Raw genomic sequence first — 16,085 nt, forward strand, 5'->3', positions numbered from 1 at the left:
CAACGTTGCTATGCTGGCTAGGGATACAATGATTAGAAGTTTTGAAAAGAACCAAAAAAGTTATAGAATTCTGGTTCGCAGGTCTGGCGCAATTCATTTTCAACCCGCGCTTTTTGAACAGAAAGCAAACCCAGCATTGCGTCTCCCTGGCATGGATTGGCCTAAACGTTACCTCTTCGGTAGCTTTTCCAAACCGGAGGTGGACGAGAAGGAATTGGAAAGGAAAAAGACCTCTCTAAACCAAGGAAACCTGGGTTCCAATTAATGATCAGCAAAATGGCGGGAGGTTGGCTAAGAACTCGGTGAAACATTCTTAGATGGGCGTGAATAATCTCTGGGGTATTTTAGAACCGGCTAAGAGAAAAGAAAACCTCTCTGCCCTCCGCAACAAGAAGCTTTGTGTGGACTTAAGTGGATGGATTTGCGAAGCTCAGTGCGCAAAAGGTTTGAAACACAACGTGAATAAACCGCACCTGAGAAATCTTTTCTTCCGATTGCTTCAATTGATACGAATTGGAGTCAAGTTGGTGTTTGTCGTGGATGGAAAACCACCTGAAGTGAAATGGGATGCAATCGCGAAGCGAGTTCAAGCGAGAGATGGCGGGCAGTTCGGGAAGGTCAAGAAATCTGCTAAATCCAGCGCTGGCTCGGGAGCTCGTGTCGGTCGATCGCAGTTTGCGAACTGGGTTAGAGAGGTAAGATAATGATCATCTCTTTTTTTTTTTTTTTTAAGTTTACATTTTTTGAAAAGATTTGTTTTTGTTTTATGTCCGAATGTGTCTTATTTTGTGGCTGATATAGCCCGCAGAACCGGTGTGATTTTTGTGCGTTTTCAGGCGGACGGAGGCGCGCGCGTGGGGTAGAGCGCGAAAAATGTTAACCCGTACTTCGCGCTTGCCTCCGTACCGTTCGCCTGAAAACGAAAAACAAAAAAAAACAAAACAAAAAAAGAAGCTGGTTCTGCAGGCTATGCCTGAGAAGAACTGCAAATCTCCTTTGAAGGTCTCGGTTAGTGTTATCAGCCTCAGCCTTCGGCTTCGGCAGATAACACTTACCTCGACCTTGATTATTCCGGATATCACAAAAACCTCATCTAATAATTGTTTATAATTGGTTTGAAGAGGGATTAAGGGTGGGGGGGGGGGGAGGGGTCTTGTGCATGTTTCACAGACACTAAAAATAGAAAGAAGGCATCATGAAAAATCATATAGAGAACCATGAGGTTCACATATAGCAAAAGCTAACAATTCTTAGTTCATGGGGTTTTAAGGTGGTATATTCACTGGTCACTATATCACACAATGACCCCTGCCCCTCTCTCTTTGAATAAGGAAGTGTACCTGTAGGTTTTTAAATTTACAAGTCAGGTGTAAGAAATTGCTTAGGATACATGATATAACTGTGAACAAGGTAAGTTGGTTATATCAACTAAGTTGAAATTCTAAATTGGTAGCACCAGAGTTTCTTTAGAAACTTTCAGCTTTTATAACTCTGAACACACTGTTTACCTGATAACATTTGATACTTGAAAGCTGGCAAGTAGCAAATGCCAATTAACTGTTCATCAACTTTGTTTTTTTTCGTTTTTGTTTTGTTTTGTTTTGTTTTTTTTGTGGCATTCAGTCCAATTAACATTGTTCCCAACTGCTTGGCATTTTTTAAAAGTAAATTATAAAAATATTTTTTGACTCAGTGCCGCAAGCTGTTGAGCCTGTTAGGGGTGCCATGCCTCGAGAGTGAGGGTGAAGCTGAAGCACTTTGTGCCTGGCTTGATCTACATCAGGTTGGTTTGGAAATATTTTACTTCTTGTTGTGAAAGATGTGTTAGTTCATCTACGTCATGGCAATGATGAATGAATGTTTATTTAACCCGTTACACCCTGGCTGAGTATGATCAGCGTGCAGATTCTCCTTACTGTTCTCTATACATTTGCCATGATACTCACAAGGAGAACTCAAGGCTGTGGTCTAGCTGCACCCAGTAGCCCCTGGTGCCTTACTTTTGTTCTTGGGCGACTCAGGAATTTTAGTTTTTTCATACAAAGTCTATGCTGGGCACCCTGGATTTCACAGTTTCAGAGCGCTGGGCTTCGTTCAATTTTTCTTAGAGCACAGCCTTGAGAGCTTGTTTAACAATCAAGAGCCTCTTCAGCTGGTGATCAATTATCCTTTATTCTTGTGATGTTATTGTGTGGTTCTTGGTGATGACGCAAGGAGAAATTGGTGACTGCATGTGGTCAGTCTTAGAGTTATTGTCAGTTACAGTGTCAGGCTTTCAAACGAGAGCTACAATCATTTAACTGCTTTTAGTTTGGTGTTCTTCATCAGTCAATGGCAAAGGCGCTCGGAGAAAACTTGTCACAAAGACAAGCTGTAATATCATGGTAATTGAAATTTCATGATCCTACATTGATAACTTGACTCTACAGCTAAAATGTAACATCTCCTCTGAATCATAAGATAAATGATCAATTATTTACAACTAGCTCTCTGATAAGCAGACACTCTTGATTATTTGAGTAGCTCAAACTGTCCCCTTGCGAGAATTATTCCCTCAAGCATTCACCAAAGAAAAATAGGGCGGATGTCTGCTTATAAGAGAGTCTTATGTCAGACTCATGTTAGTGTCGAAGGAATGGACAGCTTGCTTTCCCAAGGACAAATGGAGTTTTGAAAAACCAATCCCCACTGTCCTGTTGCTTTGTCAAACTTCATATTTCTGTCAATTTGCAAATTCAAGATAAATTTTTATCACCAAGGGTCAATTCTATGCATGGGGTGTTGGCTTACGAGAGAGCAGAAACAAAAGAAAAATACAAGTCTCACTTCTTAAGTGTCCACATCTTATGAGAGAGTGCTTGCTTCCTTGAATGTGTAAATACAGGGTTTGAGTGGGAGGCAAAAAGAAGAATTTAAAGTGTTTGTAATTAGAACTTTCCCCTTACAAGTGAGTGTCCTTTAGTGGAAAGTTGACTGTACTTCGTCTTATCTTTAATTTGGTGTCAAACCTAAATATTGTCTAATTATACTGTAATTTATATAATGCTTGAATATGATTCATTCTGGATGTTCAGAAGCGAAATGGAAAATCTAAACAGATGCTTTAATTCCAACACAGAAAACTGTAGACTCACGGTAAACGATAACTACCGTTAAAACAAACCACTACTCGATAAACTAAAAAACTTTCAACTCTCTCTAAGAAAATCGCACATCAAAAAATAAAGTGGTCCGCGTGATTTGCTTATGATATTATTATCCTACATAATCCCAAAGCACACGCATCTTCTTAACACTGGATAAGTTTGATCTAAAGAGGCTGATTTTCAATAACTTCTGGCTTAGCAAAAAAATTTATGTCATACATAATTAATTTACTCACAGATTGTAGATGGGTGTATAACCAATGATGGAGATGCATTTTTGTATGGAGCCAGAACTGTGTACAGAAATTTTTGTATCAGTGGAAAGGTAAGGCATCTTCAGACTATGGTCCACATAATTCAGTCATTTTACCAGGAAACTGTGAGCAATAGAAATATGGGATGTTTTTGCATTCTAGGGAAAAACCTTAACAGGCATAGTGAAACTAAACTAAAAAAGAATGTGTTTTGCTGTAAGAAAACAAGTTGAAAAATCTGGAGGCAATCTAGCAAAGGTGTGGGTGAACTTGCATGGGTGGTAGGGGGCAAACTTGCAATAGGGCAAAACCTTTGTACATCTTTAAAAGATCTAGCATTAAGGTGCTTAATTCAGCTTTTTTTTGTTTAAATGTTCAGGATACATCAGTAGAATGTTACAAAATGGAAGAGATTGAAATCAAGCTAGGTATGTTATATTACATGTATGTTTGCCTTCCTCTTGTTTTCCAGAGAAGTCCACCACTGTTCTTTCTTCTCTTTTTTTTTTTCTTTTTTTGTGAGCTCTGCTCACCAAAGAAATTTATCCCAGTACTCACTTTTTTGCCTTAAGTAGATTACAGTTCCTCTCCATAAAGTGTTGTTGAATATTAATGTTTTTTATTCTCCTTACATAATTATGTTTCATTCTATGGAAACTTTTGTTCAACACTTACTGGTAAAAATTATTAGCTTGGATTGCCTACCAGGGGTAACAGTAGTAATGATGATGGAAATTTGGCAATGGATATTCCACAAGGTGGCTCTCCTTGTCCACTGTTTCCTGGTCAAATGTTAGTTTCAGTAGAGGGAAGAAAACTGTAGGGTATTGAGAAAATCCTTTGAGCAATTAAGAAACCCTGAAAAAACTCAACCCAAATCATGATGCCAGCTCTGGGAACTGAATCAGGGCCACTGCAGTGGGAGGCTAGTACTTTTAGCTCTGTGCCATCCTCACTCCAATCTCCAACAGATGGGAAAATAAACATCTGTATGTGCAGCTCTTTTATGCTATGTTTCAGATCTCAACAGACAGAAGCTGGTTGCACTTGGAATACTTCTGGGATGTGATTACCTACCACAAGGTGTATCAGGAGTTGGAAAGGAAATTGCCATGAAGCTTATTAAGAGTGTCGATCATGAAAACCTAATTCACAGGTTAAAATAATTTTTTAGGTGCTAAATAAAATCTGATCTTATTTACTTTGCAATGAATGCCAGTAGTGGTTTATTTATGGTCCTCTCTCGATATTTTAGCTGATAAGAGTGTGAGTTGCCTCAAAAGGGCTCTTATTCTACAGGTTTAACCCTTTAACTTTTAGTGGTGATTAACATTTAACTTCTCCCTCTAACATCCACTCATTATCCAGCAAACAGGTAATGAGAATACTGACAACTTATTAAGTAAGTTGTTACCTTGATCAAACACCAAATTCTCACTAGATAGGAGAATTAACAATCAGATGTTGGGAGTAAAAGGGTTTTAATTGATATTTGGCTTAAAACTGAATGGAAAATCATGCTCTAAAAGCAAAAAGATTAACATTCTGCCATCTTGCAATGATCTGCTCCTCTGGTATCCAAAGCTATTTGTGCTCTTTTAGAGTGACACTAATGCAGTCGTGACATCCTTAACTCTAGTTTGCAGATGATACAACTGTTAGGCTGTTTTCATTTTTGTGTCTACTGGTTGTGTAGCAACTATACTAAAAGCTGCATAAGTCCATAATGTAACAATGGAATATTCAGAGAGTTTTCATTTACTTGTGTTAACTCTGGATTGATTTATTTAAGGTTCTATGAATGGAGACAAGGTGAGGACCAAGATGAAATTCTTTCAAGCGTGGAGAAGCTTGTGAAATGGTAAATATTTTGATACAGTCCCTAAGTGACAAAATTCCTAACAGTTGGCAAACCCTGTAAATAACTCATCTGAATGTAGCCTCATGTTGTTATTTTCTTCATTTCATTTCATTTCATTCTTTATTCACACTTATTCTACTAAAAATACAACAACGAGAAAGAGAAAATGTAGAAAAAAAAAAAGAAGAGAGTTCTAACTATACATGAATTTACACAAAGCAGTGGAAAGAGTGTGTAGTGCCAAAGGAGCCAAGCTTTCGAGTTGGCCACTACCACAGAGCAGTTACAGATGGGTGAAAGTTAAATACACTTAAGGAGATAGCACATAATTATACTAAATAGTTAAAATAGTAAAATAGGGCTCTATGATAGGTTAAAGTTGTTCAAGATGTCTGCCTGCCAAGTAGGAAGAGTTTGTATTCTTTTTTAAAGCTTTTGCATATTATCTTTGGACAAGGTGGTGTAGAGGATGTTATTTAATATCGGCAAACATTTGTTTCTGAACAAATCATAACAAAATGTAATGACCTGTCTAAATAAATCTCTCCAGATACAACCATAAAACTTTAAAAATGTAAAAATGGCCTAAAAGTTATTTTTTCTTTAAAATTGCCACAGCTCCTTTTTGTTCTAACAGCTATTTTGTGACCACTAGTACTTTAATTTTACAGCAAAGCTCTTAAAGACAAGAACTTCCCACATCCAGAGGTAACATAAACTACTAACTAAAGAGACATGTATTGTACAATAGTTAAAAAGTTTATCTAAATCAGTAACCCAATCAGGAAGAACTGGCAGTAATTAATACGTTTATGCCTCAGAGTGACTAGCTTCTGGTTTCTCTTGATAATATCACCTTTGAATTGCACATTAAGGTCATGAGAATATAGAAAATGATCTCTGACTTTAGAAGCTCTCCTCATCAACACCTCGCATAGGATCATAAGATGGTAGGTTTCTTGTTGACTGTCTCTGTTTCTGTCTCTTTTTTCGGTCTGTTGTCACTAGGTTATTCAGGAATTTTTGTCCCCAAAGGTTGTTCCCCAGCAGGTTTCCTTAAAGATTTTCAATCCAGATCTAAAAGGAATGCAGGTGATTGTAAATTGTAATGAACTTAGTCATACATGTATAGTGTAGCTTAGCAATTTAGTAGCCTTGTATGAATCATATTTTGAATAGAACCTCAAAGAGATAGCCTGTGGTTTTTATCTAGTAAGCAATACTCCTTTATGTCTAAAAGTGTTTTTTTTGTTTTACTGTGTTCAGTACTTTGTATTTTCAAATTGATTTCTCTTTGCCTTATTTTTTTGTGCCTTTCTTTTTTATGGAAAAACAAATCCCCATCCAGGTTATCTTCAGTTGATTTCCTTTCCCCAACCTGTTCATGAAGTTATTATTTTCTAATTTCATATAATTTGTTCATAACATATGAGCAAATATTATTTTCCAGTTTGCGTGCGCTTAAAGTCAGGGAATTACTACTCTTTCAGGAATTCTGCCTCAAGCACCTGCAATGGCCTGAGGAATATACCACAGAAAAGGTTGCATTAAATTTCATATCTTAGAGTACTTTAATTTTCAGGTTTATTTGCATACTTGGAAGGATGATGAAGAATATTACCATGATGATACAAATGAAGAATGCTTGTCAATGATAGCTTATTTTTAAAAAAATTAATGTCTGAGCAAACTTGACTGTTTGATTTTTTTAATTTTTTTTGTTTGTGAACTCAAACCAAAACTGAACAAACAGAGTGATTTGATCCCTGTGAAGCTATTATTTCACTTTTAATATTGTTGCGAGACACCTTCAGTTGGTGTTTTCTTTTATTTTTCATGCTGGAATTTTTTTGGTAGTGTTTCTGTGTGAACATTTTGACTTTTTGTATCTCATTAGCATTCTTACAATTGTCTGAGTACATATCAAGGCTGTGCTCTAAGAAAATGTGAAGAAAGCCCACTGCTCTGAAACTTTGAAATACAGGGTGCCTAGCATATGCTTTTATATGAAAAAACTAAAATTCTCAAGTCGCCCAAGAGCGAAAGTAAGGCGCCAGGGGCCACTGGGTGCTGCTAGACCACAGCCCTGACGTGTATTTAAGCACATTCTGCAAAAACTTTAACCTTTTCAACTTGAAAATGAGCGAGAAATGGTCAAAATGTGGTCGTTTTTGAACAATAATTTTAATTTATAGTGAAATAGTTCAAAGAAATTGCTTTATTCTAGGTTCTTTTATTAATCACCTATTGGCAAATGAAATTATCACTGGAGCATCACACAAAGACACTTGTTCAACCAGAAAGGTAAAACTAATGTTGGAGTGGCTGGAAGGTTGAACTTTATTCTATATTGATTTTCTCAGAACATGCTTTTCCTTTAAACCTCTCACGTGTTTTGATGTGTGCAAGCTTATCATTAAATTGAGATCATTGCACCAAACTAGTACTTTATCTTGCATTTTAGGATTGTAAAATCTCGTGTCCAACAGAAGATTGACTGTTTTGAAGTTGAATGGCAAAACCTTGAACTTGGAGAAACATGTCCAGTTTCTTTTGTGACCATTGAGACTAAAGAGGTATCACCAATTATTTCTTTATTGTGTGATTATAAGGATTTCTAGCCATAATGAGTTTGGTTATTATGCCGTCGATCATAATTATATGGAATATCAGTATGGGGAGGTCTTAGAAATAAGGAAGGTTTTAAGGCATTAGAAGCTCTGCATTGTAGAGCTGCAAGAATTATCTTTGAGCTACCTTGGGAGATGTCTAATGCTGATGTTATGACAAAGGCTAATTGGTCCCCTTTAGCCTTTATGTATAAAATTAGCTTAGCTAAGCTTATGCATAAAATCCATAATAACCTGACTCCAGACGCTATGTCAGCTCTTATTAAGAACAATGATAACATCAAGCGATATCAATTTAGGAAGAAACTGAAAATTGATGTCACTCGTTTTAATACCTACTACGTGAGGAACTCTGTAGCTTGTAGAGGAGCAATAGTTTGGAACACGTTGGTTCCTCAACTTAATGACGATATAGACAATGTTAAGAAATATGCGATTATAGCAAGACGATCTAAGGCTTTGCTACACCTTGATTACGACTGTATCTCCCCTCAAACATTAACCAGAAGGGAGGAAGACTTTAAGTATAATTAGTGTTAATAATTAGACGATATTAGAGTACCACCTTGCTTTTTAAAATTTTAAGTTTTTATCGTTTTAGACTTGTAAGTAGTAAGTAGCGCTATGATTTTAGCTGGGTATATCCTATTTATTCTCAAATTCATTAGTTATCTTACTTAATTATTTAGACACGACCCCACAAGCGAAGTGTCGCTTTAAATACTTATCGTGTATAAATAAAGATTATTGATTGATTGATTGATTGATGGATGGATTGATTGGTACAAAATCCATTGACAGTAGCCCTTAGCTTGATTTAAGATGCCAAATAATATTCACCTTGATTTTTTTCAGCTTTTCACCCAAGCATATCCCAAAGTTGTTGAAGAATTTCAAGAGAGTGAGGCAGAAAAACTGTCCAAAAAAACGAGTAAGTTGATGGAATATTCCTCATAATTAAGTAGGATTTCTGTCAAAGAGAAATCATGATAATGGATAACATATTTTTTTTAAGATAAGTTGTTGAACTAACAAAGCTTTACCTGTGACTGAATCTAATGTGTGTGCTGGTGCACATTTGTTTTTGCAGAGAAGAAAGCCACTACATCTGTTTCCTCTTCAGACAATCATGACAATGAAATGGAGTTCCTATCAAGGCAGCTTGAAGATTTAAGGGTGCAAAGTTCTATGCCACAAAATGAAAGTCATTCTAGAGGTTTATATTCTGATGTCTCAGTTAATGAATCTCTGCAAGATGTTATTGACTCTGTACTCCCAACAATCGATGGTTACTCGCTGCATCATCCACCAATGATCAACTCTGCGTCTGTCAATAGTGGTTGCTCTGATAGTGATGCTGATGAATGCCATGATGATGATGACGACAATGATGTGGATGATGACGACAATGATGTGGATGATGACGATAGCATTGAAGAGTGCAATGTAAATTTTCCTTGGCATTCCAATTCAGTACAGAGGGAATTAGCTCCATATACCAGTAATCTGGATTGTGGATATGGGCATGGAGTTGATGGTAGTTATGGGATATCAAATCCTTCTATGTTAAAAGATGTTCAAACAACGTCCCCATATCATCATCGTGTTGATGTTTCCATTAAGAATGATAACACAACAGACGAGAAGAATTCCGATGTTAAAACACACGAGTATCTGGGGAAGAGACGTGAAGCAAACACAGTACAGCAAGAAAGTGCAATTGAAACTTTAAGTGATTTTAAATCCAGAAATAGAAATGATCATGGAAAGAAATTTAATACATGTAGGTCAGCAAACATTGTGAGGACATTAAGTGGAGTGACTGTTTTAAGTAAGACTGATGTAATTGAAATTTTTGGGTCCAGTGATGAGGAGAATGATGATATCAAATCACGTTCTTTGAAGCAGTTGCTTTCAAAATCTAAGGCAAAAACACTGAAAGGAAGAGCTGGAATAAGCAAGTTCAAATCAAGAAATGAAATGCCTGGTTCTGTCACTGAGTCCTCAGAGACAAAAAGCCCACAGAAGTCAGTCCAGTGTACAAATTCAGATTTTTCAGTCCAAACAGATCAGCTCAATTTTCATGAGGAAGATGGTTTTGGGACTAATGAGTGTGTGCCTGGTATTTTGCAAGAGTTGTTGAGTGATCATTCAATGACTTTTTCAAGTAAAGATAAGGTGAAGTATGTCAACAACACAAAGAGGAACAAGAAAGAACTACCAGAACACACAGGGAAAGTACTCAAGCCAGAAAATAATGGTTTCATCAGTACACCTCATAGTTTGAATCAGAAATTCAAAACAGCTGCGAGCTCTGATGGTTTCTCTGATGTTTACTCGACTGGTGGATATGAAGAAGTTCAAGGAGATAAGTGTGGGAAAGAAAATGTTAATCCACCCTTTGATGATTACATGCCTGCTCCTCTATCAAAACGACTGGTAAAGCAACTGAGTGGGGGACAGAGGCTGGCCAGTCTACGTTCAATTTCATCTGTTAAAGATGATATATGGAACTGAATGAAAAAGTCTCTTGACACAAAAAAAAATTCTAACAATGGTTTTGAAAATAAACCAAGTTTAATTTTAATTATTCATGAATTTAAAATATCTTATTTTCAGTTATCTACTTGAGAATGTTGAGTTCAAAGGGTGAGTCAGAAGTTGAAAGTTCAGTGTTAGTTAAACACTGATATTCCAATCTGTACTTCATATAAATGAGATTTGATCTGTGCCACCAGTAAAAAGCTAATACAATAAAAAGGTGCCACCATTGATGGCTGGATCCAACATAGTTCAGTTTACCTGCAAAAGGAAAAGAAAAGAGTCATGGGTTCTCATGATTACTACTTAGCATGCTTAGGCCTTTCCCCTTGAATGTTCTGTTTCCCATTGACTAACTGACCCATTTGTTTTGAAAAAGCAGATGATCAAGACTTTATTTTGAATTAAGGCATTAAAAATTGATTACCCTGATTTACTAACTTTTTAATTGTATCAGGAACATTCTGGTTAGGAAAACGGGCAGAAAATGGACATGTACATTCGGGCTATTCCTAAACTTGGGCTCTCTCATTTGATTATTTCTTTTTCAAGTGTTATGCCCAACTGACAGAGCCACTCTCACCAAAGGAAAGGCATAAAGAAATGAAACACTTTATGGGGAGGTTATACTAGGAGAAAGATGAGTTAACTTACTGCAAGTGAGCACTGTATGAATCATGGTGATCTAAACAAGTGCTACTAAACTTCACAGCACACGGTCACATTTTGCTCTGCAGTTTTTTTTTTTTTTAATTCAAAGTGTTTTCAATACATTCTCAGAAACAAGAGATCAGCCATTTGGGAAATTTCTATCGGTCTAAATTTTTCTTTACTAGAAATTATGAAAAATCTGATTTTTGACCTTGAAAATGGGAGGTTGCCTAATATACATGGGGTTGACCCATACACAGATAAATACGGTAACTTACTGCAAGCGAGCACTGTATGGCAAGATTAAATATTAACCCTTGGACCCTCTATACTGACCAGCATCTAATTTCTCCCAACAATATCATCCCCAAATCACATGTTAAGGTCATGATATTAAAGGAAATGATAAGCAACTAAAAGATAGCTCACATGGTTTATGATTGCTACACAAATTCTCCTTGTCAGCAACTAGTCTTAAGAAATGTGTAGAAAACTGTGGAACAGACCCACTTTAATGTTGGAGTGGAAAGATTTAAAACTATTTTTTTTGACAGTAATTACTTGACCAACTTGTGTGATCTACACCGACAACAATTATTCACCCCAAAAGTTAAAGAAAGTGATGCATATTTACTTTCACTTCAGTGAATCATAGCAATAGCTAATAACAATTTAAATTTAATCATTTTGAAGACAGGTTTTGAAGTATTTAATTTTAATGTACAATCATATTATTTACTCTACCTGGGAAATATCTTTCTGGTATTTTAAGTGCATAAAATCCTAGAGCAAGAATTCCCAGCAAATACATAACAACCACTTTAGGAACAAAGAGCTGAAAGAATAATTAAAATGTATCATTAAATTAAATTTTAAGACATTATGCATCATGTACATCAGCTAATAAAAGTAACTTAAAGTTAATAATTTTTAATTCATTAAGATAAATGATTAATAGCTAATCCTTTGAGGAAACTGTTAAAAGTATGATCCAGACTTTCATCTTGAAAATACCGTAAATCACTGCCCCACCTGCATTTTAATTTACTGATTCTTGGAGTGGATTTCTTTATTTCGAAAGGAGAGCTCCTAAGCATGAGAATTTGCAAACAAACTGCATCTAAAACATCAAAGTATCTAATAGTGTTTTGGTTGATTCATCCCTGATAATTTAGGGCACAGGTTTCCCATAGCTGGTGAAAGTTTTTTACAGCTCTGCGATTATTTATAACCCTTACGATCCTCTTCAAGGTAAAACATCCAGGCAGGTTCTGAAGCATGAACTAGCCCCCTTAAACTGCCAATAATGTGCACCTACCCTCACAGAGAAGTCATTCCATCCTCCAAGCAGAAGTACCCAGTGGATTGCTGGGACCACACCATATGCCACTAGGCTACAGAAGAGTAAAAGACGTCTACTTGCCCAATGAGAGGTCAAGAAAGAAGGATGAAATTGAAATGCTAATGAAACTAAAGTCAGAAGAATCGCACCACCCAGGTAAATGCTTTGCCAAGTCTAGAAAATAAATACAAAGTAAAGAGTATTGATTGAATTTTAGGAAGCACATCTAATGTCTAGACTTATCCAATACTAATACAAAAAAAATTGTTTTATAAATTTCTTCACACTTCGTTATACCAAGGTATGAATTACCAGTAATTATTACACAACTCGGGTAGTCAGAGGGCCAATAACTAAACTCAATCAATCAAAATGCTCTATTGCCGGTCAATATTCTCTCAGTATTGGACCGGGCACTGTCCCGAATGATACCACACTTGTGTCCCTTTGAACTTCAGTCGTATAATAAATCTCTTATTAACCAAGCTTGCTCGGGACCGTACTTGAAGAATATCGGCCTTCTGCCTTTTTTGTATGGACCTCGGTCCGTACTGTCAGGCCGATATTCTCCCAGTACAGCCCTTGCACTTGGTTAATAAGTTATATATATATATATATTTAGATGTGATTAGATATCCTTTTGGCCTAAAAATTATATTAGGTGAATTTTACGTTTGACTAAAGTATTTGCCGTAAATCCTCTATTAAGTCCCCCTCCCCTTACAAGCTAGCCCCCTCTTTAGGGGGGAAAAATTTATTAAGGCCCCCCACCATAAATAATTATCCTAAGATACACAATTTATCCCTTACCACATGACAATAAAATGCATAGTAAATGGCAGGCACATAGCAGCTGCACACACCAAGTGAGATGCCAGCCAAGTCAAGTGACAACCAAAGATGAAAAACTCTCTCAGAGTGACAGCAGAATAAATGATAGATGGCAGAAAAGAACATGCAAATCTGAAAAAGAACAAAACATGCCACTGTTCAGGAGTAAGGATGTATGAGCATTTGGTATGCAAATGTTGCAAGCCTCAGCTCTGTAAAAGTTCAAACAGCCCTCAAGATTCTGTGGGCTAAGTGAGTGTGGACATTAGTTGATATGGCAACACCACCATACTCAACACAATTTAAATTGGACCGTCTTGACTTGAAACAAGACAAACCCATTATTTTCTGTATTATTTAGTTGGATAAAAGACTCTAGAATGATGTAACACTGTTTGAAATTTTCAATTCATCCACTTTCAAGATGTCTTCCTTACCATGTAGCCAATAAGTAAACAAGTGAACACCACATGATCAGAAAAAGTTCCATCGTGTTCTGGAATCCTGGCCAAGTTATCAACAAGGAGAAGGTAAAAGAAATACAAGAATCCAAGTAAGTGGGACCAGATGTTGATGGACTCATTCGACATTACAAAGAGACTAGAAAATGAAGAGAAATTTCAAAGGTCAGTGTTATTTTATGACTACAGAATTTAAACCCTCTTTCACCATAACATCAATATGCAAGTTCTCTATAATTTTCTCTATAATAATAATAATAATAATAATAATAATAATAAACTTTATTAATGTGTCAAATCAATAGCAGTTTCCCACTAAATAAGGACAACTAAACTAAACTAATCTAATATACATAAAACGCATAAAATATGCAATCCTGCCCTGTATAGTTGACCCTATATATATATGTACTACCCTACCCTATGTAATTAAAATTACCTAAAAGATTAGAAATACAATACTGATAATATAAAATATTAAGATTAATATTTTATATTATCATTACTAATCCATTCTCTATGGTGCTTGCAAGGAGAATTTGTCTGACAATCAAGAGTTTCTTGAGTTTGCAATCATTTCCTTTATTCTCATAACCCTGAGGTTTGATTCAGGGGTGACACTATTGTGAGAATTTAGATGCCTATCAATCTTTTGGGTGAAAGGGTGAAAGTAAGTAGAGCCAGGGCTCAACACTAACGGTAACCAACTAGCCACAGACTAGTAGAAATTCAGATTTGGCTAGTGGTTTTCAATTTCCACTAGCCAGTTTGGCTAGTAAACAAACTGAAATTGTTTTAACATCTAGGTTGTCACTGGCCACTTGGCTAGTAAGTTGAAAAGTTAGTGTCCAGCCCTGAAGAGCTGTTACTGACCTAGTCCCACTTTGAGATTGTATGAAATTACAAGGAGTATAGTTTTAATAACTGCATCTTCAGGCTGCTCATTTGTAGGAAACTAGTCTAGCCAATGCAGGTGATCCCTGATCATTTTATACTCCCCCTAGAGTAAGACACCATTAACACAACACAATGGCACTCACCAGGGTTGTTCCCTGGACCTTGAAATCCAGCGTCAAGCATGCTTACATTGAGCCACAAGAAAGGGAGAACAAACGCCAACCATGATGGAGGCCCCCCCTCTCCCAGAAAAAAAGGATAATAATATATTGTCACACATTAATAATCATTTTAGGCTGCTCGAGGTTGTTGCATTTGAGCAGCTCAGACTGGAATCAATTCTTAAATGACGCGTCTTTGTTTTGTTTTTCTCATTAATAGAAGAAATTAAAACTTTTGTGAGTCCTAAGGTTTAATGATTGGGGGAAAGAAAAGTAAGAAACAAGGTTAATCTTTTTTTTTTTTTATGAATATTCTGGTCACCTCTGATTGAACACTTGTTCTAGTATGTATGCTGTCAAAAAATAACCCCCACCAGCAACAAAAGCAGCCACACCTAAGGGAAAAAAGTCCATCGCCCTTACCCCCCTTCAGAAAAGAAACCAGATGGCCAAAAGGAAAAGGAAAGTAAGTTTAAAGTTGAGAAGAAAAGACCAGTGATGTTAAATATGCCTTTATTCTCCCTAGTAATATATTAATGGCTTAATTTGTGATTCAAACCCCTCTATTCCTCCTAAGTCCAAAGAGGAACACCTAAACTGCCGTTTCTTTCATTCAACAGCTTTTCAGTTTTAAGTACCGGAATTTCAAACACTAACGCAACTTAATAGAAGAGTCATGTACTTTAACGAAAAATCACTAGGAAAGCAGTTGAATCAGATTACTTACCTTTTGACGCACATTCTGAACGATAAGAAGGCCCGGTAACCAGACGTAACGTAAGGATTTCCTCTTAGGAAGTACGGGACATCGTGGTAGTCGTACAATTTTACAACCTTCGAGTCCAGAAGGAAAGGACTTTCCAAATCTTTCTCAAACCCTCTCTCGTTTAAGTCCATTTGAATGCTTGAGAGATCAGCCATCTTCAATGTTCTCGATGTCCGATTCTCATTTGTAGTGTGTCACTGTAGAGTGCAACCAACATCAGATCAGATCTTAATGTCAATGTCAAAGAGTCCTTAGTTACTTGCAGCTTTCTGGAGAGTGTTTCATTTGTCACGCGTCCTTGTCTTGGAGTTCAGATGCCTTTAGTTGTACTTCCTGTCGACGTGACCAGGATCTGAAGGGGTGTTCCGGCGAAATTCCTTCACATTTATTCACAGTACGCGGAAATAAGATTACTGTCACTATCGATGTTTGCCGGATCTGTTTACCGGCGTAGTCATCGCTGTTTGCGTGTTTCTCCCGTGACTATTATCGATCGTGCCTTTACCCAAATTTGGTCAAGATCTCCAAATATAGATTAGAACTG

At 36.7% G+C, this 16,085-nt stretch overlaps 2 protein-coding genes across 2 annotated transcripts; one reads left to right on the forward strand and one right to left on the reverse strand.

The window, feature by feature from the left end:
* The first annotated feature begins 27 nt into the window (after positions 1-27).
* LOC111344765 (flap endonuclease GEN) lies at positions 28-10,864 on the forward strand. The gene is made up of 13 exons (XM_022952017.2): positions 28-695; positions 1,694-1,783; positions 3,385-3,471; positions 3,780-3,828; positions 4,421-4,556; positions 5,193-5,261; positions 5,933-5,969; positions 6,270-6,353; positions 6,752-6,802; positions 7,489-7,565; positions 7,726-7,837; positions 8,747-8,822; positions 8,982-10,864. Exons 1-13 carry the CDS (start codon positions 318-320, stop codon positions 10,406-10,408), a joined length of 2,673 nt encoding a protein of 890 aa, XP_022807752.2. The 5' UTR covers positions 28-317; the 3' UTR covers positions 10,409-10,864.
* LOC111344766 (progestin and adipoQ receptor family member 3) lies at positions 10,450-15,985 on the reverse strand. Its single transcript, XM_022952018.2, has 6 exons — positions 15,503-15,985; positions 13,694-13,856; positions 13,236-13,388; positions 12,402-12,599; positions 11,828-11,918; positions 10,450-10,693 (listed from the first exon to the last, which is right to left on the reverse strand). Exons 1-6 carry the CDS (start codon positions 15,694-15,696, stop codon positions 10,515-10,517), a joined length of 978 nt encoding a protein of 325 aa, XP_022807753.1. The 5' UTR covers positions 15,697-15,985; the 3' UTR covers positions 10,450-10,514.
* Between the last annotated feature and the right edge of the window lie 100 nt (positions 15,986-16,085).

Source organism: Stylophora pistillata, chromosome 3, assembly GCF_964205215.1.
Source record: "Stylophora pistillata chromosome 3, jaStyPist1.2, whole genome shotgun sequence".
Lineage (NCBI taxonomy): Eukaryota > Metazoa > Cnidaria > Anthozoa > Scleractinia > Pocilloporidae > Stylophora > Stylophora pistillata.